The following is a 23,387-nucleotide window of genomic DNA, read 5'->3' on the forward strand; positions in this document are numbered from 1 at the left end:
AATATGCCCACATGATGCCCAAGGTTTCAGTCCTGGCCGCACACCGTGCTGGGTTGGTTTCTTCATCTAAAAGATGGCGATGGGGATAACAAACTTGAAAAAGGGTCATGCGAAGGAGGTGTCCAGCATCGGGGGGTGTCTAGCATCGGGAAGTGTCCGGCATCGGGGGGTGTCCGGCATCGGGGGGTGTCCAGCATCGGGGGGGTGTCTGGCATCGGGAGTACTTAATAAAGGGTCCCCATTGATACCAGCCGAGGCATAAGCAAACTCCACTGCTCCTATTATCTGCACCTGAAGATTTACACCTTGCATATATGTGGATCCTTTTCCAATTTCTTCTGTATTAAACATTCTCTCCTGTATCAGAAAGTAAGGTTATGTGTTGGAGCTAAAAATCTGCCCTTCGATCCATCCCCCTGATAGAGTGCTTTGCTGACCGTAAGGATGGGCTGCAGACAGCAGCTCCCTTTCTTTCACTGCCACCCCCAGCTCCTCTCTTTCACTGCGGGCTGTGTGAATCAGGCTCCAACAATTCCACTGTGTGATCCTAGATCAGTGTCTGAACCTCCCAGAGTTTCCGTCTCTGCAGATGGATGTGCTGACAGCCCCTGCCATAGGGCGAGCTGAAGGGGAAATGACACAGTGAGAGCAAAGGGAGCCTGGTGCCAGGCATGTCCCAGGCATTCAGAAGTGGCCAGCCATGGTAGCCTGTCCCTAAAGTCCTGGGCACCATGCCCCCACCCCCTTACTTCCTTCTGGCTTGACTTCAGGAGCTGGATTCCCTCCTCCTGCCAGAAAAGTCCAGCTCATACTGCCTAAGGCACAAATTCTCACACCAACCACTAGGTTCTGCCAGGTCCTGGCCAGTCCCAACACCATGAAGCAGGAGGGCAGGTGAATTTGAGCAGAGATTGTTTCTGTTTGGCATCAGCCTCTGCCAATGCCCAGGAAAGCTGGAATGCTCTCCTGCAAGGGTGACATTTCCCCACACGCTAAACATTGTCTTTTTTTTTTTTTTTTTGAGACGGAGTCTTGCTCTGTCGCCCAGGTTAGAGTGCAGTGGCGTGATTTCAACTCACTGCAGCCTCTGTCTGCTGGGTTCAAGCGATTCTCCTGCCTCAGCCTCCCAAGTAGTTGGGACTACAGGCATGTGCCACCATGCCCAGCTAATTTCTTTTGTATTTTTAGTAAAGACGGGGTTTTGCCATGTTGGCCAGGCTGGTCTCAAACTCCTGACCTCAGACGATCCAAAATGCTAGGATTACAGGCGTGAGCCACCATGCCCGGACAATTCTGTCTTTTGATGGAACAACAGAAGCTTAGACTCCAGATACTTCTTTTTTTTTTTTTTTGAAACAGGGTCTTGCTCTGTCACCCAGACTGGGGTGCAATGGAGCAATCACAGCTCACCTCAGCCTCAACCTCCCTGGATTCAAAGCAACCCTCCCATCTCAGCCTCCTGAGAGGCTGAGACTACAGGTGTGCACCACCACGCCCAGCTAACATTTTTTTTTGTATTTTGTTTCGCTATCGCCAGGCTGGTCTTGAACTCCTGAGCTCAAGCAATCAGCCCGCCTCAGCCTCCCAAAGTGCTAGTGCTAGGATTACAGGTGTATGCCACTACACCTGGCCAGGCTCCATTTTTTTTTTTTTTGGAGACGGAGTCTCGCTCTGTCGCCCAGGCTGGAGTACAGTGGTGTGATCTCAGCTCACTACAACTTCTGCCTCCTGGGTTCAAGCAATTCTCCTGTCTCAGCCTCCTGAGTAGCTGGGACTACGGGTGTCCACCACCATGCCTGGCTAATTTTTGTATTTTTAGTGGACGAGGTTTCATTCTATTGGCCAGGCTGGTCTCGAACTCCTGACCTCAGGTGATCTGCCCACCTCAGCCTCCCAAAGTGCTGGGATTACAGGTGTGAGCCACCATGCCTGGCCAGCTCCATTTACTTCTTGAGGAACTCATGGTTCTCTTTTTAGTCACTTTGGTCACAGAGAGATTATTTAACATCATTTAATAAAAAAGTAGTAGTGTAAACAGGAAAGTAGCATAAAAATATAGTGTTGCTGTGGAAGGCTGGTGTTTGCTACTGAGAAGCTGAAGCCAGAGGAGGCCAGGTGTGAGGAATGAGGATTCTTTAAAGGCAAGGAGAGAGGCCTGCCTTTAAGAGCCAAGAGAGCCACTCATCCATGACCCCCAACACAGAGCTCTGCAGAACTGCTGCGAAACCCCAAACCCCAATGTAAGGGGGTGAGAGAATGAACTCCAGCCGCTTCTCCCAACAGGGCCCAACAGAGCTATTCTGGGACATGTGTGTTTGCAATCTTGTGTGTGGAGAGCACCCAAAGGCTCATCAGCAGCCCCAGGCCTCCATGTGGTCTGGTTTTCAGGCAGTGCATCTGAAGCACCTTCTAGTTACTGTCCCCATCTGCAATCTTGGTTTTCTTCATTCCATGTCACCTTCTATTGCCAACCCAAGGGTGCCAGTGCCTGTGGGTCCCATTATATGATACTCTCTCCCAGGACCGAATCCACTAGTCTGGGCAAAAAAAAAAAAAAAAAAAAAGCACTTAGCTACATCCTACTCCCCAATAAATGTCTCTGGGGTCTTCATTTTCTCTTCCGGCTAATCCTCAGTTCATCCAGTTCCTTCTCCATTAAGTGGGATTCAGCAGTGGACTCCGAAAGCTGAAAGTAAAGCAGCAGTTGTTAGTAAGCAGCACATTTCTAGATGTTTCAGGTTGGCAAGGCCAGCCCTACACGCGGAGGAAAGGCCCCCTGACACTTCTCTGACACTGCCGGCCTCCATGGTGGGAAACCCTCTGAAACGGGGTAGAATGCAACCCCGGATGGCCCAGGACCACAAGTCCTTGAAGAATATTCACAGTCCACTCTGTCAGCACGCTGTCACCCACGAGGGCATGGCACTCCCTGCACGAAGGACAGCAGGTCTCAGAGGATGTCAAAGGCAGATACTGGTGATTCTAAGGCTAAGGGATTACAGTTTGAATTGATTCTAAGCTGTAGCTCCCATAAGGGGGATTAGGGGAGAAAATGCTGGAAAAAGAACGCCACTCTCCTCCTTAGGGTTTTTTTGTTTTTGTTTTTTGGTTTGTTTGTTTTCTGAGACAGGGTCTCACTCTGTCGGCCAGGCTGGGTGCTTTGCTTGTACTAACTCACTGTAAGGTAGATACTACGATTATGCTCATGTTTTAAAAAAACATCCAGGCAAAAAAAAAACAAAAAACAAAAAAAAAACCCTCCAGGCTGGGCGTGGTGGCTCACGTCTGTAATCTCAGCACTTTGGGAGGCCAAGACAGGGAGATCACCTGAGGTCAGGAGTTGGAGACCAACCTGGCCAACATGGTGAAACCCCATGTCTACTAAAAATGCAAAAATTAGCCAGGCATGGTGGCGGGTGCTAATCGGGAGGTTGAGGCAGGAGAATCACTTGAACTCAGGAGACAGAGGTTTCAGTGTGCAGAGATCACGCCACTGCACTCCAGCCCGGGCTACAGAGCGAGACTCTGTCTTAAATAAATAAATAAGTAAATAAAAATAAAAAAACATCCAGCCTAAAATGTAGTCTTTTTCTTTTTTTTTTTCCGAGACGGAGTCTCACTCTGTCACCCAGGCTGGAGTGCAGTGGCACAATCTCAGCCCACTGCAACCTCTGCCTCCTGGGTTCAAGCAATTCTCCTGCCTCAGCTTCCTAAGTAGCTGGGATTACAGGTGAGTGCCACCACACTCGGCTAATTTTTGTATTTTTAGTAGAGAGAGGGTTTCACCATGTTGGTCAGGCTGGTCTCGAACTCCTGACCTTGTGACCCGTCCACCTCGGCCTCCCAAAATGCTAGGATTATAGGTGTGAGCCATCATGCCCAGCCTAGTTATTTTTTAAAAAGAAAAAAAAAAAGACAGGGTCTTACTTTGTTGCCAAAGCTGGTCTCAAACTCCTGAGGTTAAGCCATCCTCCTGTCTTAGCCTCCTGAGTAGCTGGGACTACAGGGATGCACTACCACAATTAGCTATTATGCCATTTATTGCTGAAGAAATTAAGTCACAGAGCAGTCAGTCAGCAGCAGAGCTGGGCGAGGAACCCAGGCCATTTTGCTCCAGAGTGTGTGCTCTTAACCACTACAGTGTATGCTCTCCTGCCTCTGAACCTTCACAGGCTCCTCTAGGCCCAGTGGGTTGCTGGATTTTTAACGGTCACAAGAAACCAACGCTAATGCAGTGTGAGCCCCTCAGCAGGTCTGTGCTGGGCACTGATTAATGCCTACTTGGTATGAGACACTTCCAAGCCATGAGCCGGCTCTTCCCCTCTTCCTGGAATGCCTTCATCCAACCTCCATTCCTGCCATTATCCTTCCACATTCAGCTCAGATATCCCTTCCTCTGGGAAGCTCTCCTGACTTGACAGAATTAACTTCTCCCTCGTGTGCTATGCAGATCCTGTGCAGACTCCAACTGGGTCCTTACCACTCTAATTATGCTTACGGTTCACCTGCCTGTACACTGTGAGGGCAAGAACTGTGTCTTGTTTCTTGAGTGTGTCTTTGGACACAAAGCAACATACCTGGCCAAACTGGCATTGAGGAGATACCTGTTGGATTAAATGACTCGAGGTGGAGCCTCCCCAAAAGAAGAAGCTAGGCATCTCTTGCCCGTCACCTGCCTCACCATGTCTAACAGGATGTCCACTTTCAGCCGCAAGAGATTGTTCTCTTCCTCCAACTGCTGGTTCCGCCTGCGAAGGCGCTGAACCTCCCTCCGGTCCACACCGCCACTAACCCCTGTCTCTGGAGGAAGGACAGAACCAGTTAAAGGAGGGCTTCCTCCTACAATCGTTTGACAAATGGCAGGAAGTACAGCTCACCTGCTATCCACTGGCCATTTTCAAACTTCAGGCTTTGCCCTGCCAGGTTCATAGTGGGGGATCCATATTCCAAGCCCAGCTCCACCTCCCGGGCTGACCGATCCAACTGTGGGCGAGATGCTATGTGACGACTTCAGCAGGCCCAGAACACGCCCTCATCCCAGTTCCTCTTCCGCCAACAATATGACCCCAACAACTCATTTCTCTAATCATTACCTGGCACCTTTAATGATTTTTTTAAAGGCCATAAAATCAAATGATGTACAGCAAAAGTTTAATTATGAGATAAAAAATATACTGTTTTATACATTAGATGTTTCTAGAAAAGCTATATATGCTGAAATGTATAAATTGAATTATTATTATTATTTTTTTTTTTTTTTTTTTTTTTGAGACGGAGTCTCGCTCTGTTGCCCAGGCTGGAGTGCAGTGGCCGGATCTCAGCTCACTGCAAGCTCCGCCTCCCGGGTTTATGCCATTTTCCTGCCTCAGCCTCCCAAGTAGATGGGACTACAGGCACCCACCACCTCGCCTGGCTAGTTTTTTGTATTTTTTAGTAGAGATGGGGTTTCACCGTGTAAGCCAGGATGGTCTCGATCTCCTGACTGCGTGATCCGCCTGTCTTGGCCTCCCGAAGTGCTGGGATTACAGGCTTGAGCCACCGCACCCGGCCTAAATTGAATTATTTTACACCCAGTTGACACTTAATAGTTTAAGCAGTCCTACTACAAATTGTTAAGTAAAAGATCCTTTTTAAATATAATAAGTTTCATTTGCTTAATATGGAGCTACATATGTTGTGGAAAAGACATAAAATTCTAACAATTAGGAGGAGGAGGAGTTGCTTCTTAACATGCGAGAGTACAATTTATATATTCATTTCTTTTCTTTCCTTTCTTTTTTTTGTTTGAGATGGAGTTTCGCTCTGTCACCCAGGCTAGAGTACAGTGGCGCCATCTCAGTTCACTGCAGTCTCTGCCTCCCGAGTTCAAGTGATCCTCCCATCTCAGCCTCCAAATAGCTGAGACTACAGGCATGTGCCACCATACCCAGCTAATTTATTATTATTATTTTTTTTTTTTTTTTTTGAGACGGAGTCTCACACTTTCGCCCAGGCTGGAGTACAGTGGCGCAGTCTCGGCTCACTGCAACCTCTGCCTCCCAGGTTCAAGTGATTCTCCTGCCTCAGCTTCCCCAGTAGCCAGGACTACAGATGTGCGCTACCACACCCGACTGATTTTTGTATTTTTTAGTAGAGACAGGGTTGCACCATATTGGCCAGGCTGGTCTCGAACTCCTGACCTTGTGATCTGCCCAACTCAGCCTCCCAAAGTGCTGGGATTACAGGCGTAAGTCACCACACCCAGCCTAATTTTTGTATTTTTTAAAGTAGAGTCAGTTTCACCACATTGGCCAGGCTGGTCTCGAACTCCTGACCTCAAGTGGTGCGCCCACCTCAGCCTCCTAAAGTACTGGGATTACAGACATAAGCCACCGCGCCTGGCCTATATATTCATTTCTACAACTCACTGAGCACGCACCCTGATTCAGGACTCGGTACTGGGTATCCAGGGATGGGAATGATCAGCTCTGCCCTCAACCAGCTGTGCCCCTGCTCAACAGGCAGAGACCTTCAGGTAAGTGCTCAAATGGGTCTTTCTCAGTCAGGCCTTCCCGACCACCCTGTTGAAAATGACAGCTCCATCCCAAGTATTCAGCCACACCCCATCCCAGGCCTATGTTTTGTTTTGCTGTCTGGCATGTATCGCCATCTGATATAAATTTGCTTATTTTCTGTAGCCTTCCATGAAAATATCTGCCCCATGAAAGCAGGGATTTGATGTTTTCCCTCTCCCCTCCTTCACCCACTTCTGCATGCCCAGTGCTTACGAGAGTGCCTGGCACACAGGTATCAATCAATAGCTCTTGAATTAATGGAGAAGAACATTCTAGGCAAAAGGAGTAGCGTGCACAGAGGAGGCTCACACGGGGCTTGGGCAGCTGCAGCACAGGGTGTGCAGAGGGCAAGGGCAGGAAGGAGAGCTGGAGTGAGGCCACCAAGGGGTCATCTGTGCCACTCCCAAGATCTGAGTCATTATCCTACAATAATGGGGAACTAATCCACCAGAGACCACACGGAGTGCTGTGGAGGCCTTTTTCCCTCCCAAGGCTTACAAGTACCTGTCAGAATGTGGAAAACAACGTAGGGGAGGACCGACTTCAAGTCATGGTCAGAAACAAATGTCACGTAAGCACGCTGTTGCTCTTACACTGTGTGGGGTTAGGACAGAGGATGTTCCAGAGGGACCGCCAGGTGTATCTGCATCTCTGACACGTGGCAGTGAGAAAAGGGAGCCTCAGGCCTGGGGGCACCAGAAACTGAGAGCCTAAGCCTCTGCCTGGCCTGCTCCACAGAATGCCCAGCTTTGGCCACAGCGGGGCTGCCCCCACCATGATTTTCACTGGGAACAGGAGACAACAGACTCAGACCTGAAGCCTGTTTCACTGGGAACAGGAGACAACAGACTCTGAGACCTGAAGCCTGTTTCACTGGGAACAGGAGACAACAGACTCAGACCTGAAGCCTGTTTCACTGGGAACAGGAGACAACAGACTCTGAGACCTGAAGCCTGTTTCACTGGGAGCAGGAGATAACAGACTCTGAGACCTGAAGCCTGTTTCACTGGGAACAGGAGATAACAGACTCTGAGACCTGAAGCCTGGAATGAATGCTCAGCCCCCACAGCCTTGTTGTTCAACCCTGCTCGCTTTCTGTGAAGACATGGCCAATCTGCACAGCCAGCTCTGTAGGAAAAGGTCACAGAATAAAGTAGAAGTCAAATTCGATAATACTGGCTGGGCGCGGTCGCTTACGCCTGTTATCCTAGCACTTGGGGAGGCCAAGGCAGGTGGATCACCTGAGGTCAGCAGTTGGAGACCAGCCCGGCCAACATGGTGAATCCCTGTCTCTACTAAAAATACAAAAATGAGCCGGGAATGGTGGTGGGCAGTTGTAATCCTAGCTACTCAGGAGGCTGAGGAAGGAGAATCGCTTGAACCTGGGAGGTGGGGGTTGCATTGAGCCGAGATTGCGCCACTGCACCCTAGCCTGTGGGACGGGAGTGAGACTCCATCTCAAAAAAAAAAAAAAAAAAAAATGGATATTTGGGATCAAATATCATAATGAGATTGTCTTCTGAGGTTCTTGGATAAACAAGCTCTGACAATCATTCCCAAATAAGAGTTCAAAAATGTTTTCTTTTTTTTGTTTTTTGAGATGGAGTCTCACTCTGTTGCCCAGGATGGAGTGCAGTGGCACAGTCTCGGCTCACTGCAAGCTCCACCTCCCGGGTTCACGACATTCTCCTGCCTCAGCCTCCCAAATAGCTGGGACTACAGGCGCCCGCCACCATGCCCAGCTAACTTTTTTTGTATTTTTAGTAGAGATGGGGTTTCACCGTGTTAGCCAGGATGGTCTCAATCTCCTGACCTTGTGATCCGCCAGCCTCTGCCTCCCAAAGTGCTGGGATTACAGGCGTGAGCCACCGCACCCGGCCCAAAAATGTTTTCAGCAATAGCAATGATATGGATGGAAAGGATGTCCTCCTGAACCGATGCCTCTGGAGGACCACACTTTCCATTCAGAGACACACTCAGAACTCAGCTCACGCTGCACACCGGGCCGACCCCAGTACCGACACTCACAGAATGCAGGTTGGAGAGAGATGCCGACTTCCGAGGAGGTGTCTTCTTCGGACTGAACGTATTCCCAAAGAAAGGCATCTTTGGCCTGATGAAAGCAAAGCCAACACTCCCTTCTCCTAGGATCAGAAAAAGTCAGGGGTACAAACAGCTGGATCACTGACCTTACACCATTGTCCTCAAATCTTTAAGACATACATTTTATCATGTGGCTACTAATGATCCTGGTGCCATGGTTTGAATGTCTCCACCAAAACTCATGTTGAAATTGAATTGCCACTGTTTAACGGTATAACGGGTGGTGACTGGGCCATGTGAGCTCTGCTGTCATGAATGGATTAATGCCATTGTCATGGAGTAGGTTAGTCTTCTCGGGAGTGGGCTCCTGGTAAAAGGATGAGTTCTGCTGCCATGCCATCTGTCTAGTGCACTTGCTCACCATGTGAGCCTTCTGCCTCACACAGGATGACCCTCACCAGATATCTGCACCACGCTCTTGGACTTCCCAGTCTCCAGAACTGTGAACCAAATAAACTTCTTTTCTTTATAAATTACCCAGTCTGTGGTAATCTGTTACGGCAGCACAAAATGGATTAAGATGTCTGGTAATAGCTCCCATGTGCTGAACACTTCCTTTGTGCTACGCAGTATGCTGAGATTTTTGGGTGGGACACAGTGGCGCATGCCTGTAGTCCCAAATACTTGGGAAGCTGAGGCTGGGGGGGGGGTCGCTGGAGCCCAGGGAGGTTGAGGCTGCAGTGAACTGTGATCCACTGCTGCTCTCTAGTCTAGGCTACAAGGTGAGAGACCATGTCTCAAAAAAAAAAAAAAAAAAAAATTAGCCTGGCATGGTGGCACACATGAGTCACTGGCATGGTCTCAGTGACTCAGGAGGCTGAGGTGGGCAGATCACTTGAGCCCAGGAGTTTAAGACCAGTCTGGCCAACATGGCAAAACCCTGTCTCTACAAAAAATACAAAAATTAGCCAGGCATGGTGGTGTGTGCCTGTAGTCTCAGTTATTCAGTAGGCTTAAGTGGGAGGATCACTTGAACCTGTGATTTTCAGTCTCCAGTGAGCTATGATCATGCCACTGCATTCCAGCCTGAGTCAAAGAGCAAGACCCTGTCTCTAAAAAAATAAAGAAAGAAAGAAATGGCTGGGCGCGGTGGCTCATGCCTGTAATCCCAGCACTTTGGGAGGCCAAGGCAGATGAATCAAGAGGTCAGGAGTTCGAGACCACCCTGGCCAACATGGTGAAACCCCGCTTCTACTAAAAATACAAAAAATTAGCTGGGCATAGTGGCGGGTGCCTGTAATCCCAGCTAGTCGGGAGGCTGAGGCAGGAGAATTGCTTGAACCTGGGAGGCAGAGGTTGCAGTGAGCCGAGATCACGCCACTGCACTCCAGCCTGGGTGACAGAGTGAGACTCCATCTCAAAAATAAACAAATAAATAAATAAATAAATAAAGCTATGTTTATATTTCCTTTCCGAATTGGTAACAGTGTCCCTCACTTGTCACCAGTGTCACTTATCAACAGTGCACCTCATATGTCAGGTTACCTGTTCTGTTATGGAAGGTGAGGTGAGGTGTCCTGAAAAGGAGGCAGGTCCACAACATGGCAGAGCTGACAACGACAACCCCCAACCTGTACATTTGCTTTCAGCATAGTGCAACCTATCGTAATTCACCTAGGCCTAGTTAAGTAGATTTACTGATAACACCCTGGTTTTTGGGGAGGAAAGGAGGAGAGAAGCAAACTTTTTATTTAGGCTAGGCTCAGTGGCTCACACCTGTAATCCCAGCACTTTGGGAGGCCAGGGCAGGAGGATTGCTTGACCACAGGAGTTCAAGACTAGCCTGGGCAACTTAGCAGGATCCGTCTCTACAAAAAAAAAAAAGAATACACATATATATAATATTAATACAGAAAAGTCTACTACAAATCGTAAGTGTAAGGTTTCATGAGTTTTTACTACACAAGTATAACCACCCTCCAGGCCCAGGCGTGGTAGTTTACATCTGAAATCCCAGCACTTTGTGAGGCCAAGGTGAGAGGATTGCTTGAGCCCAAGAGTTCACGACCAGCCTGAGTGACACAGTGAGACCCCCGTCTCTAAAAACATTAAAATCAAATATTTTTTTAAATTTTATTTTTTATTTGTGATTTTTTTTTTTTTTTTTTTTTTGAGACAGAGCCTTGCTCTGCGCCTCAGCCTCCCAAGTAGCTGGAATTACAGGTATACGCCACCACCCCTGGCTAATTTTTGTATTTTTAGTAGAGATGGGATTTCACCGTGTTTGGCCAGGCTGGTCTCAAACCCCTGCCTCAAGTGATCTGCCCACCTTGGCCTCCCAAAGTGCTGGAATTCCAGGTGTGAATAAATGCGCTGGCTCAAAACATTTTTTTAAAACTACCCTCCAGATCGGGATACAAAGCATTTCAGCACTCCATAAGCCTCACCTGGCCACTGTACATGCACGGAATTGCACAGTGAGTCCTCGTTTGCATCTGGCTTCTCACACTCAATGTCACGTTTCTGACATTTGTCCATGCAGCTGTGTGTAGTTATAGTTTGTTCATTTGCATTGCTGGATAATATTCTATCGTATAAACACAGCAAAATTTACTCGTCTACAGAAGATGGACACTTGAGCTATTTGCAGTTTTGTTTTGTTTTGTTTTGTTTTGTTTTGTTTTGTTTTGAGACAGGGTCTCATTCTGGTGCCCCAGGTAGAGTGCTGTGGTACCATCTCTGTTCACTGTAGCCTCAGCCTCCCAGGCTCAGGTGATCCTCCCATCTCAGCCTCATTGGTAGCTGGGACTACAGGCACGCACCACCATGCTGGCTAATTTTCTGCATTTTTAACAGAGATGGGAGTTTCGTCATGTTGCCCAGTCTGGTCTTGGACTCTTAGGCTCAAGTGATCTGCCTGCCTCGGCCTCCCAAAGTGCTGGAATTACAGGTGTGAACCACCACGCCCAGCCTGTTTCTAGTTTTTGACCATCAAAAATAGTGCTGCTAGGCCAGGCATGGTGGCTTATGCCACTAATCCTAGCACTTTGGGAAGCCAAGACAGGAGGATCACTTGATGCCAGGAGTTGGAGACCAGCCTGGGCAACATAATGAGACCTCATCTCTACAAAAAATTGAAAAACCAACCAGGCGTGGTGGTGTACCCTTGTAGTCCTAGCTACTCAGAGGCTGAGGTGGAAGGATCGCTTGAGCCCAGGGGTTTGAGGCTGCAGTGAGCTATGATCACCATTGTATACTCCAGTCTGGGCAACAGAGCAAGACCCTGTCTCAAAAAAAAAAAAGAAGAAGAAGAAGTACTGCTAAGAATATAAGAACGTGAGGCTTGAGCATGTGTATCTACATGCATATGTACACTTTTCTGGTTTCACACTTAGGGTTAGAACTGTAGAGTCATAGAGCATTCATATATTTAGCTTTAACAGATACTGCCAAATGGTCTTCCAAAGTCATTGTACCAATTTAGACTCCTATCTGCAGTTTGCAAGACGCCTTGTCAATATCTGGCACTTTCTGTCTTTTTCATCTTATCCATTCTGGCAGGTATGTACTTGTGTTGCATTGTTTAATCTGCTTTTTCCAAATAACTAATTAAGTTGAGCATCATTTAACCTACTCCTTGGACATATATGGATTTTTTTGTGACATGCTTGTTCACATCTTTTACCTCTTTTTTTTTTTTTTTTTTTTTTTTTTGAGATGGAGTCTCCCTCTGTCAACGGACTGGAGTGCAGTAGCACGATCTCGGCTCACTGCAACCTCTGCCTTCCAGGTTGAAGTGATTCTCCTGCCTCAGCCTCCCAAGTAACTGGGATTACAGGAACATGCCACCATGCCCAGCTAATTTTTGTATTTTTAACAGAGACAGGGTTTCGCTGCGTTGGCCAGGCTGGTCTCGAACTCCTGACCCCAAGCGATCCGCCCACCACGGCCTCCCAAAGTGCTGGGATTATAAGCATGAGCCACCGCACCCAGTCCTCTTTTGCCATTTTTTAAAATTGAGCTATCATGTTCATTTTGTAAGGATTTGTAAGGGGCTTTATATATGCTGGATACAGGTTTCATTACTGTATACATGTACAGTACTGAAAATACCTTCTCCCGCTTTTTTCTTTTTGCGTTCTTTTTTTTTTTTTTTTTTTTTTTTTTTGAAAGAGAGTCTTGGCCGGGCGCGGTGGCTCAAGCCTGTAATCCCAGCACTTTGGGAGGCCGAGACGGGCGGATCACCAGGTCAGGAGATCGAGACCATCCTGGCTAACACGGTGAAACCCCGTCTCTACTAAAAATACAAAAACTAGCCGGGCGAAGTGGCGGGCGCCTGTAGTCCCAGCTACTCGGGAGGCTGAGGCAGGAGAATGGCGTAAACTCGGGAGGCGGAGCTTGCAGTGAGCTGAGATCTGGCCACTGCACTCCAGTCCGGGCGACAGAGCGAGACTCCGCCTCAAAAAAAAAAAAAAAAAAAAAAAAAAAAAAAAAAAAAAGAAAGAGAGTCTCGCTCTGTCACCCAGGCTGGAGTGCAGTGGTGCTCTCTTGGCTCACTGCAACCTCTGCCTCCCAGGTTCAAGAGATTCTCCTGTCTCAACCTCCCAAGTAGCTGGGATTACACATGCCTGCCACTAAACCCGGCTAAATTTTTGTGTTTTTAGTAGAGATGTGGTTTTGCCATGTCGGCCAGGCTGGTCTCGAACTCCTGACCTCAAGTGATCCACCAGCCTCGGCCTCCCAAAGTGCTGGGATTACAGTCATGAGTCGCTGCACCCGACCTCTTTGCTTTCTTTCTTTTTTTTTTTTTTTTGGAGACAGAGTTTCGCTCTTGTGGCCCAGGCTGAAGTGCAGTGGCGCCATTTTGGCACACCGCAACCTCCACCTCCTGGGTTCAAGTGATTCTCTTGCCTCAGCCTCCCGAGTAGCTGGGATTACAGGCGTGCGCCACCACGCCGGCCTAATTTTTGTATTTTCAGTAGAGACAGGGTTTCTCTATGTTGGTCAGGCTGGTCTCGAACTCCTGACCTCAAGTGATCCACCTGCCTCAGCCTCCCAAAGTGCTGGAATTACAGGTGTGAGCCACCATGCCTGGCCTCTTTTTGCTTTTTTTGCTTTCTTATGGGTTTCTTTTGATCAAAGAAGTTTTTTTTTTTTTTTTGAAATGGAGTATCGCTCTGTCACCAGGCTGGAGTGCAGTGGCGTGATCTCCGCTCAATGCAACCTCCACCTCCTGGGTTCAAGCGATTCTCCTGCTTCAGCCTCCCGGGTAGCTAGGACTACAGGCACGCACCCCCACGCCCAGGTAATTTTTGTATTTTTAGTAGAGACGGGGCTTCACCATGTTGGCCAGGATGGTCTCAATCTCTTGACCTCCTGATTGACCCGCCTCGGCCTCCTAAAGTGCTGGGATTACAGGTGTGAGTCACAGCACCCAGCCAGAAATTCTTAATTATAATGAAATCCAATTATTTATTTATTTATTTATTTTGAGATCGAGTCTCACTCTGTCGCCCAGGCTGGAGGGCAGTGATGTGATCTCGGCTGACTGCAACCTCTGCCTCCTGGTTCAAGCAGTTCTACCTCAGCCTCCTGAGTAGCTGGAATTACAGGCACCTGCCACCACACCCAACTAATTTTTGTACTTTTAATAAAGATGGGTTTTGCTGTGTTGGCCAGGCTAGTCTTGAATTCCTGACCTCGTGATCCACCCATCCCAGCTTCCCAAAGTGCTGGGATTATAGGCGTGAGCCACTGCACCCAGCCCAATTTGTTATTATTTCTTAATGATTAGTGTTCGTATTCTATTTTTAAAATGTTTGCCTACCCCAGGCTGGGTATGGTGGCTCATGCCTATAAATCCTAGCACTTTGGGAGGCAGAGGCAGGCAGATCACTTGAGTCCAGGAGTTCAAGACCATCCTGGGCAACATGGCAAACAAAACCCTGTCTCTACCAAAGACACAAAAAATTAGCTGGGCATGGTGGTGTGCGCCTGTGGAGGCACACAGGAGGGACTACTCAGGAGGCAGAGGTGGGAGGATTGCTTGCACCCAGGAGCCAGAGGTTGCAGTGAGCTGAGATTATGACACTGCACTCTAGCTTGGGTGACAGAGTGAGACCCTTTCCACCCCAAAAAAAGAATTGCCTACCCCAAGGTCATGACGATATTTTTTATTGTTAACTTCTGGTAATATTGTTTACATTTACATTTGTGACTACAATTCATCTTGAATTAATATTTGTATATGATGTAAGACAGGGGTTAGTGTTCTTTTTTCCCCATATATCACCCAAATTTTTTTTTTTTTTTTTTGAGACGGAGTCTCGCTCTGTCGCCCAGGTTGGAGTGCAGTGGCCGGATCTCAGCTCACTGCAAGCTCCACCTCTCGGGTTTACGCCATTCTCCTGCCTCAGCCTCCTGAGTAGCTGGGACTACAGGCACCCGCCACCACGCCCGGCTAGTTTTTTGTATTTTTTAGGAGAGACGGGGTTTCACTGTGTTAGCCAGGATGGTCTTGATCTCCTGAGCTCGTGATCCACCTGTCTCGGCCTCCCAAAGTGCTGGGATTATAGGCTTGAGCCACCGAGCCCGGCCATTTTTTTTTTTTTTTTTTTTTTTTTTGAGACAGGGTCTCGTTCTGTTGCCCAGGCTAGAGTTCAGTGGCACGATCTCGGCTCACTGCAGCCTCGACCTCCCAGGCTCAAACGATTCTTCCACCTCAGCTTCCCCGGTAGCTGAGATCCCAGGCATGCGCCACCAGGCCCAGCTAATTTTTGTGTTTTTTGTAGAGATGGGTTTCCGCCAAGTTGCCCAGGCTGGTCACGAATTCCTGAGCTCAAGCAACTGGCCCAACTTGGCCTCTCAAAGTGCTGAGATTACAGGCCTGAGCCACTGTGCCTGGCCTATATTACCCAATTTTAATTTATAGCACACACACAGCTTACGAATAATCCTTCTAAGAAGCCATAGACTGAAGAGAACAACCATGACAGCGCGAGTGAGCAAAAAGCAAACAGCAGACCCCTCACTGCTCCTCCTGAGTATAAGGTCTTCCTTCACCACATTAGGAAATAAAAGCAGTAACGGGTTAATTGGATCTGACAAGAAATGGGCCAACAAAGGCAGGAGGAGGGGTTGGTATCTTTTCAAGACCATTTGAAACAAAGTTTTATATCCATTATCATTAAAAGAGAATTCAAAGTATGAATCCATCACAATCAGCAAGACATGTATCCAGTAAGAACAGGAAAAAAATACTTCTGGGCTGTTTTCATTAAGGGAGAAATTGATCTCACTAAAATTAATGATAAAAGTTGAGAAGTTTCTTTGGAATGTATGTATAACATACAATACATAAGTATATGTATATATAATTTATAAATAAATGAAGGTATTTGGGGTTATGTGCTCATGACAGCTTTCCTGGTAGTTACATGTTTGAATTAAAAACAATCATACAGTGGCTCATGCCTGTAATCCCAGCACTTTGGGAGGCCAAGGCAGGTGGATCACCTGAGGTCAGAAGTTTGAGACCAGTCTGGCCAACATGGTGAAATCCCATCTCCACTAAAAATATACAAAAATTAGCCAGGAATGGTGGTGCTCGCCTGTAATCCCAACTACTTTGGGAGGCTGAGGCACAAGAAATGTTTGAACCCGGGAGGCGGAGGTTGCGGTGAGCTGAGATCACGCCACTGCACTCCAGCCTGGGTGACAGAACAAGACTCTGTCTCAAAAATAAAACAAAATAAAATAAAAATCACAAAAATAAAAACAATCATAGACCAGCAACTTAGGGGATGGCATTTGGGCCTGGGCACAGCACTTTAGAACTTGGACAAACCAGAGTGCTTCCAGCTTGGTAGTGGAGGGGACAGGGTGGGGATCAAGATGCTGAGGGGGACTGATGCTATGTCACCATCCAAAACACGTTGTAAGGCCCTTGCACTGTTTCTGCTGGAGAAGAGAAAGAGGTTAGAAGAGGGAAAAGCATTAACCTTATGTCTATAATCTTATGTAAAGGGCAGAACAAGAATAAAATAGGAGGAATATCCATGAAGAAAGTTCTAGAGGCTGAGGCAGGAGAATCGCTTGAACCGAGGAAATGGAGGTTGTGGTGAGCCGAGATGGCGCCATTGCACTCCAGCCTAAGCAACAAGAGGGAAACTGTGTCTCAAAAATAAATAAATAAATAAAGATGAAAATGCTAGGGCTTGGGGAAGTTTACCAATTTTCCCAAGGTACACAGCCACAATCGGTTGGCTGAAGGTATATATGTGTCTGTGTGTGTGGGTGTATGTGTATGTACCTGTACACACACACATATATATGGTATATGTGTATATACATATGGTGTGTGTGTGTCTATATACACATGTATATACTTATCCTTGTATTAGTAACATGTGAGGCACATCATTAAAAGATACATTTTCGGCCGAGTGTGGCAGCTCATGCCTGTAATCCCAGCACTTTGGGAGACCCAAGCGGGTGGATCACTTCAGTTCAGGAGTTCAAGACCAGCCTGGCCAACACAGTGAAACCCCGTCTACTAAAAATACAAAAATTAGCCAGGCACGGTGGCAGGCGCCTGTAATCCCAGCTACTTGGGAGGCTGAGACAGGAGAAACACTTGAACCTGGGAGGCGGAGGTTGCAGTGAGCCAAGATCATGCCACTGCACTCCAGCCTGGGTGACAGAGCAAGACTCCATCTCAAAAAAAAATTTGTTATAAAGATGCATTTTCATTCATCGTATTGGCAAAAATTAAAAAGATGAATAATACCCATGGTTGATGAGGATGTGAAGAAAAAGACACTGTTATTACTGGTGGAATCAGAAGATGCTATAATTCTTTCAAGGGCACTCAAATAAAACTTGGCAAAATTGTAAATGTGTACACTTTTTGGACAGCAAATCTACTTCTAAAATATTACATTCTAGAAAGACTTGGACATGCTCACACCCAGTGTTCTCTATTGTTGATAACAGTAAAAAATAAGAAACAATCCAAACAATTTGGGTGTAGCCAAATAATTTGTGGCACATTATTATAATAAAATCGTAGGCCTAAGCTGGGCGCGGTGGCTCACACCTGTAATCCCAACTACTTGGAAGGCTGAGGCAGGAGAATCGCTTGAACTAATGAGGTGGAGGTTGCAGTAAACCAAGATCGCGCCACTGCTCTCTAGCCTGGGTGACAGAGCAAGACCCCATCTCAAAGGAAAAAAAAAAAAGAAAAGAGGCCGGGCGCGGTGGCGCAAGCCTGTAATCCCAGCACTTTGGGAGGCCGAGACGGGCGGATCACGAGGTCAGGAGATCGAGACCATCCTGGCTAATACGGTGAAACCCCGTCTCTACTGAAAAAAAATACAAAAAACTAGCCGGGCGAGGTGGTGGGCGCCTGTAGTCCCAGCTACTCGGGAGGCTGAGGCAGGAGAATGGCGTGAACCCGGGAGGCGGAGCTTGCAGTGAGCTGAGATCTGGCCACTGCACTCCAGCCTGGGCGGCAGAGCCAGACTCCGTCTCAAAAAAAAAAAAGAAAGAAAGAAAGAAAGATCTGGAAGGATACACCAAACTGCTCATAGTGGTTAAACCTGAAAAAGGGAATAGGATGACTGGCTTGAATGAAATTGTCATTTTATAGGTCAAAAAAAGGTCAAACTGTGACAATTTCATATGGTACAATATAAAATTATATTAAATATACTCGAGATTTAATGAATTATTACAATGAGAATATACTCATGTATTACTTATGAACAAAATAAACAAAACACAGTTAAAAAGCAGCCCCCTGCCGGGTGCGGTGGCTCAGGCCTGTAATCCCAGCACTTTGGGAGGCCAAGACAGGCGGATCACAAGGTCAGGAGACTGAGACCATCCTGGCTAACACGGTGAAACCCCGCCTCTACTAAAAATACAAAAAATTAGCCGGGTGCGGTGGCGGGCGCCTGTAGTCCCAGCTACATGGGAGGCTGAGGCAGGAGAATGGCGTGAACCCGGGAGGCGGAGCTTGCAGTGAACCGAGATTGCGCCACTGCACTCCAGCCTGGGCAACAGAGCGAGACTCCGTCTCAAAAAAAAAAAAAAAAAAAAAAAAAAAAAAAAAAAAAAAAAAAAAGCAGCCCCCAGCACTCATAGCACCTAGAGACATTTGAAGGAGAAATAAGCCAAGTCCCCACTGATGCTAACTGCACTGGGCCTGAGCACATGGGCTGGACACAACCAGGTTTCGGGCCTGGCTCTGCCCCTCAGTTGCTTGCTAGACCTTGGTCCAGCTGCTTTACTTCTCGGGCTTTAACTGGGGGTACCTCACTCATGACCGCACTAATTCTCTAACACTACAGCTGGGAACTGTCATCCATATATTACAGATGAGGAAGGGTCTGGATTAGCTACCTTTTAAGTCAGATCTAATAATCCACAAACAGCTCGGCTGAGATCCTGGGATTCTGGGGCATCCGCGTGCACTTGAGGTACAAGCTGTCCCCGTGGCCGATGGCGACCTTCTTTCTAGTGAAACTCCGGGGGGGCGAGCGTGCTCGGCACAAAGGAAGTAAAGGGGGAGCACCTGGCTTCCAATGATCACTCTGCTGCTCACCCACAGTGCGACCCCAGCATTTATCCTCCTTGGGCTTCGGCTTCTTTCTTTGCAATGAGGAATAATAATAGTACGTGGCTCACAAGATGTTATAGTGTTTTAGTGTTTATAAGAAGCTGTGCACTTGATCCTCACAACGACCCTGGGAAGAGGATCAAGTAAGTGGGGCCTCCCCAATCCACAGATACTGATCACTAATCATTGTGTTAAGGTTTTCTGTTTGCAACCGGCCATGAAATATATTATCTTACTTTAATTCTAAGAAAACAAGGGAGGAATGTTTGGCTTTCATCGGATTCTCAAAAGTATACGTGTCCCCCAAGGAGTTCAGAGCTAGCCATGTTACGCAGGTGCCGGCCCCCAGGGCTGTCGGACTCAAGTAACAGCTGTCAACAAACGTTCACACGCACGATCTCATGCAATCACCTTCACGGCGACCTACGGGGAGGAATTACCGCCCCAATTCACAACCGCGGAGACACACAGAGGAGGGCGGCCACCGCCCGCGGTCGCCCGGCCTCCGCCCCCTTCCCCGCGCCCTCCCGACGCCTCTCTCCAGGCGAGGCCCGGGCGTCCCGCCCAGCTCGGGCCCCCACGTGAACCTAGGCCGTGCTGGCCGGCGACGCCGGACTCGGAGACGTACCTGAAGCGTCCCAGAAGCCAGGGTCCAAGCGCTCCCCGAAACCCCCTATCAAGGACTCTGTAGTACAGATAACACCTTTACCCACCCGCCGCCTGCCGCCCGCCGCCACGCGCATGCGCCACCCCGGCCGGCCTCTACCACCGAGGAAAGGGGGCACCGGCGAAGGGGGTTCCCAGCGCCAGCCTGCGCGAATCCCCAGAAACTCCGTGAATCACCTCGGGATAGTAAACGGATATACAAAGGCAGTGTCTTCCGGGGTCCTTTTCGTGTCTCCCATTACAGGCTAGGACCACGACCTGCACTCACCCTCCCCACAGAAACATTGGTCTGGGCCCCCGGCCGGACTGTCACCATGGAAACGGCGTCTAGCGGGCTACGCGGCGGCTCACGACGGTTCCATTGTTGTGGGAAACGCGAAAGTGGTGACCGTGCTGGCGTTGCCTGGAGAACGCCTGGACTCAGAGTAGCAAAATGGGCCTCTCCCCAACTCCCCTCCTCCTCCCTCAGCACAAGGCAAAGGGCACCCCTTGCTGTGAGTTTGGGGCACCGGGTGTCGGGGGCCCACCCAGAACTTTGCGGGGTCCCCTGAGGGACCCGTGGCGGGACCGGCCCCGGGTTCGTCAAATTCCGCCGATGCTTTCAGGTAAGATGGACGGACAGACGCACCATGACCCGCCTCTGACAGTCTGCCCCCTCTCCATGCCCTTATGGCGGCTTCTACAAGCAAGGGAAGCTGAGGCCCAGGGAATACTTAAAAGTCGCACTGTGGGCAACGGACAGAGAACTACCGGACTATCAACTCCAGGCCTTCTAGAGTCCTAACAGCGTGTTAGGTTCCGTCTCATAAGTGAAGAAACTTAGGCCGTTCAAGGAGTTTACCGGCTGCCTAGTGGGTGTACCAAGGCATGCATCCAGTGAAGGGCAGGACCCAGGGGTCTTTGGCTCCAAGCGCAGTTCTCTTTTCTTTTCTTTTCTTTTCTTTTCTTTTTTTTTTTTTTTAAGACGGAGTCTCGCTCTGCCGCCCAGGCTGGAGTGCTGTGGCCAGATCTCAGCTCACTGCAAGCTCCGCCTCCCGGGTTCACGCCATTCTCCTGCCTCAGCCTCCCGAGTAGCTGGGACTACAGGCGCCCGCCACCTCGCCCAGCTAATTTTTTTGTATTTTTTAGTAGAGACGGGGTTTCACCGTGTTAGCCAGGATGGTCTCGATCTCCTGACCTCGTGATCCGCCCGTCTCGGCCTCCCAAAGTGCTGGGATTACAGGCTTGAGCCACCGCGCCCGGCCAACGCGCGCAGTTCTCTTCCAACTACACGACCCTGCATTAAAAGAGGGGAGACTTCCATGTCCTAGAACTAAAATCTTCACAGTCTGGCTCAGCATTGTACAATAGAAACATAAAGCAGGCCACATATGTGATTTGGAATTTTCTAGTAGCCTCATTTTTTAAAAAGTTTTTTAAAGAAGCCAAGTGAAATTAATTTGAGTAATGTTTAACTCCATATGTCTAAAACATTACTATTTCAAGATATAATCAGTATTTCTAAATTTATACTGCTTCCATTTCAAAATTTATTTATATTTTTTTTAAGACGGAGTCTCACTCTGTTACACAGACTGGGGTGCAGTGGGTTGATCTCCCAGGTTCAAGCAATTCTGCTGTCTTAACCTCCCAAGTAGCTGGGATTACAGGCGCCCACCACCACTCCCAGCTAATTTTTTGTATTTTTAGTAGAGACGGGGTTTCACCATGTTGGCCAGGCTGGTCTCAAACTCCTGACCTCAGGTGATCTGCTTGACTCAGCCTCCCAAAGTGCTGGGATTACAGGTGCGAGCCACTGCGCCCGGCCAAAATTTGAATTCATTAAAATTAAAATTTTACTCTTGGCTGTTCTATCTATGGAGTAACCATTCTTTTATTGCTTTAAAAAAAATTTTACTTTTTTTTTTTTTTTTTTTTTTTTTGAGATGGAGTCTTGCTCTATCGCCCAGGCTGGAGTGGCGCGATCTTGGCTCAGTGCAACCTCTGCCTCCCTGGTTTACGCCATTCTTCTGCCTCAGCCTCCTGAGTAGCTGGGACTACAGGTGCCCACCACCACACCTGGCTAATTTTTTTTTTTTGGTATTTTTATTTATTTATTATTTATTTTTTTTTTAGATGGAGTTTCACACTGTCACCTAGGCTGGAGTGCAGTGGTGCAATCTCGGCTCACTGCAAGGTCCACCTCCTGGGTTCATGCCATTCTCCTGCCTCAGCCTCTCAAGTAGTTGGGATTACAGATGCCCGCCACCATGCCTGGCTAATTTTTTTTTTTTTTTTTAGTAGAGACAGGGTTTCACTGTGTTATCCAGGATGGTCTGGATCTCCTGACCTCATGATCTGCCCGCCTCGGCCTCCCAAAGTGCTGAGATTACAGGCCTGAGCCACCACGCCCAGCCTTTTGTTTATTTTTTGTGAGACGTGGTCTTGCTCAGTCACCCAGGCTGGAGTGCAGTGACATCATCCCCATCTCCCAAAGTATTGGGATAACAGGTAGGAGTCACTGCATTCAGCCTTAAAATTTTACTTATTCAGGCCTGGTGCAGTGGCTCACGTCTGTAATCCCAGCACTTTGGGAGGCCGAGACGGGCGGATCACGAGGTCAGGAGATCGAGACCATCCTGGCGAACACGGTGAAACCCCGTCTCTACTAAAAATACAAAAATTAGCCGGGCGTGGTGGCGGGTGCCTGTAGTCCCAGCTACATGGGAGGCTGAATGGCCTAAACCCGGGAGGCGGAGCTTGCAGTGAGTGGAGATCGCACCACTGCACTCCAGCCTGGGCAACAGAGCGAGACTCCATCTCAAAAAAAAAAAAATTTTTTTTTACTTATTCAGTCACATTAACCAAATTCCAAGGACTTAGTTGTCACATGCAGCTAGTGCTATTTTGATGGCCAGCACCGTCTGGGCACTTCCTACCTTTCCAGCCTCACTTCCCGTTGCTTGGATGGTACATTTTGGATGGCATATTATTTCCGCTCTGCATTTTTTTTTTTTTTTTTTTTTTTTTTTTTTTTTTCTGAGACCTTGTTTCGCTTTTGTTGCCCAGGCTGGAGTGCAGTGGCCCAATCCAGCTCACTGCAAGCTCCGCCTCCTGGATTCAAGCAATTCTCCTGCCTCAGCCTCCAGAGTATCTGGGATTACAGTCACCCGCCACCACACCCAGCTAGTTTTTGTATTTTTAGTAGAGATGGGGTTTCACCGTGTTAGCCAGGATGGTCTCAATATCCTGACCTCCTCATCCGCCCGCCTCGGCCTCCCAGAGTGCTGGGATTACAGGCGTGAGCCACCGCGCCCAGCCCTGCTCCCCTTTATCTAATTAAATTGTGCTCCTCCTTTAGCACCTTAACGTCCTTGTATGGTCAAAACACATTATTATGTCATCTCACAGTGCTGTTCCCTTTGAAGCAGTGATGACAGTTATAACTCATATTTATGATTTAGGTAATTGTCTGGTTGTCCTGTCTCCTCCAGTAGATGTAAGCCCCTTTAGGGCAGGGATCA

At 48.2% G+C, this 23,387-nt stretch overlaps 1 protein-coding gene across 3 annotated transcripts; it reads right to left on the reverse strand.

Annotated features, from left to right (window-relative positions):
* Window positions 1-1,993: 1,993 nt before the first annotated feature.
* Window positions 1,994-19,957, reverse strand: CBY1 (chibby family member 1, beta catenin antagonist). Of its 3 annotated transcripts, none has more exons than XM_030914516.1 (6): window positions 19,847-19,938; window positions 10,374-10,465; window positions 8,583-8,698; window positions 4,878-4,983; window positions 4,682-4,800; window positions 1,994-2,686 (listed from the first exon to the last, which is right to left on the reverse strand). In XM_030914516.1, exons 3-6 carry the CDS (start codon window positions 8,658-8,660, stop codon window positions 2,609-2,611), a joined length of 381 nt encoding a protein of 126 aa, XP_030770376.1. In that variant the 5' UTR covers window positions 8,661-8,698; window positions 10,374-10,465; window positions 19,847-19,938; the 3' UTR covers window positions 1,994-2,608. The 3 variants fall into 3 exon arrangements, with proteins under 3 accessions (XP_030770376.1, XP_030770377.1, XP_010387548.1); XM_030914517.1 differs by lacking the exon at window positions 10,374-10,465 and adding an exon at window positions 11,045-11,184 and having other exon boundaries at window positions 19,847-19,934; XM_010389246.2 differs by lacking the exon at window positions 10,374-10,465 and having other exon boundaries at window positions 19,847-19,957.
* Window positions 19,958-23,387: the final 3,430 nt, after the last annotated feature.

Source organism: Rhinopithecus roxellana, chromosome 13, assembly GCF_007565055.1.
Source record: "Rhinopithecus roxellana isolate Shanxi Qingling chromosome 13, ASM756505v1, whole genome shotgun sequence".
Lineage (NCBI taxonomy): Eukaryota > Metazoa > Chordata > Mammalia > Primates > Cercopithecidae > Rhinopithecus > Rhinopithecus roxellana.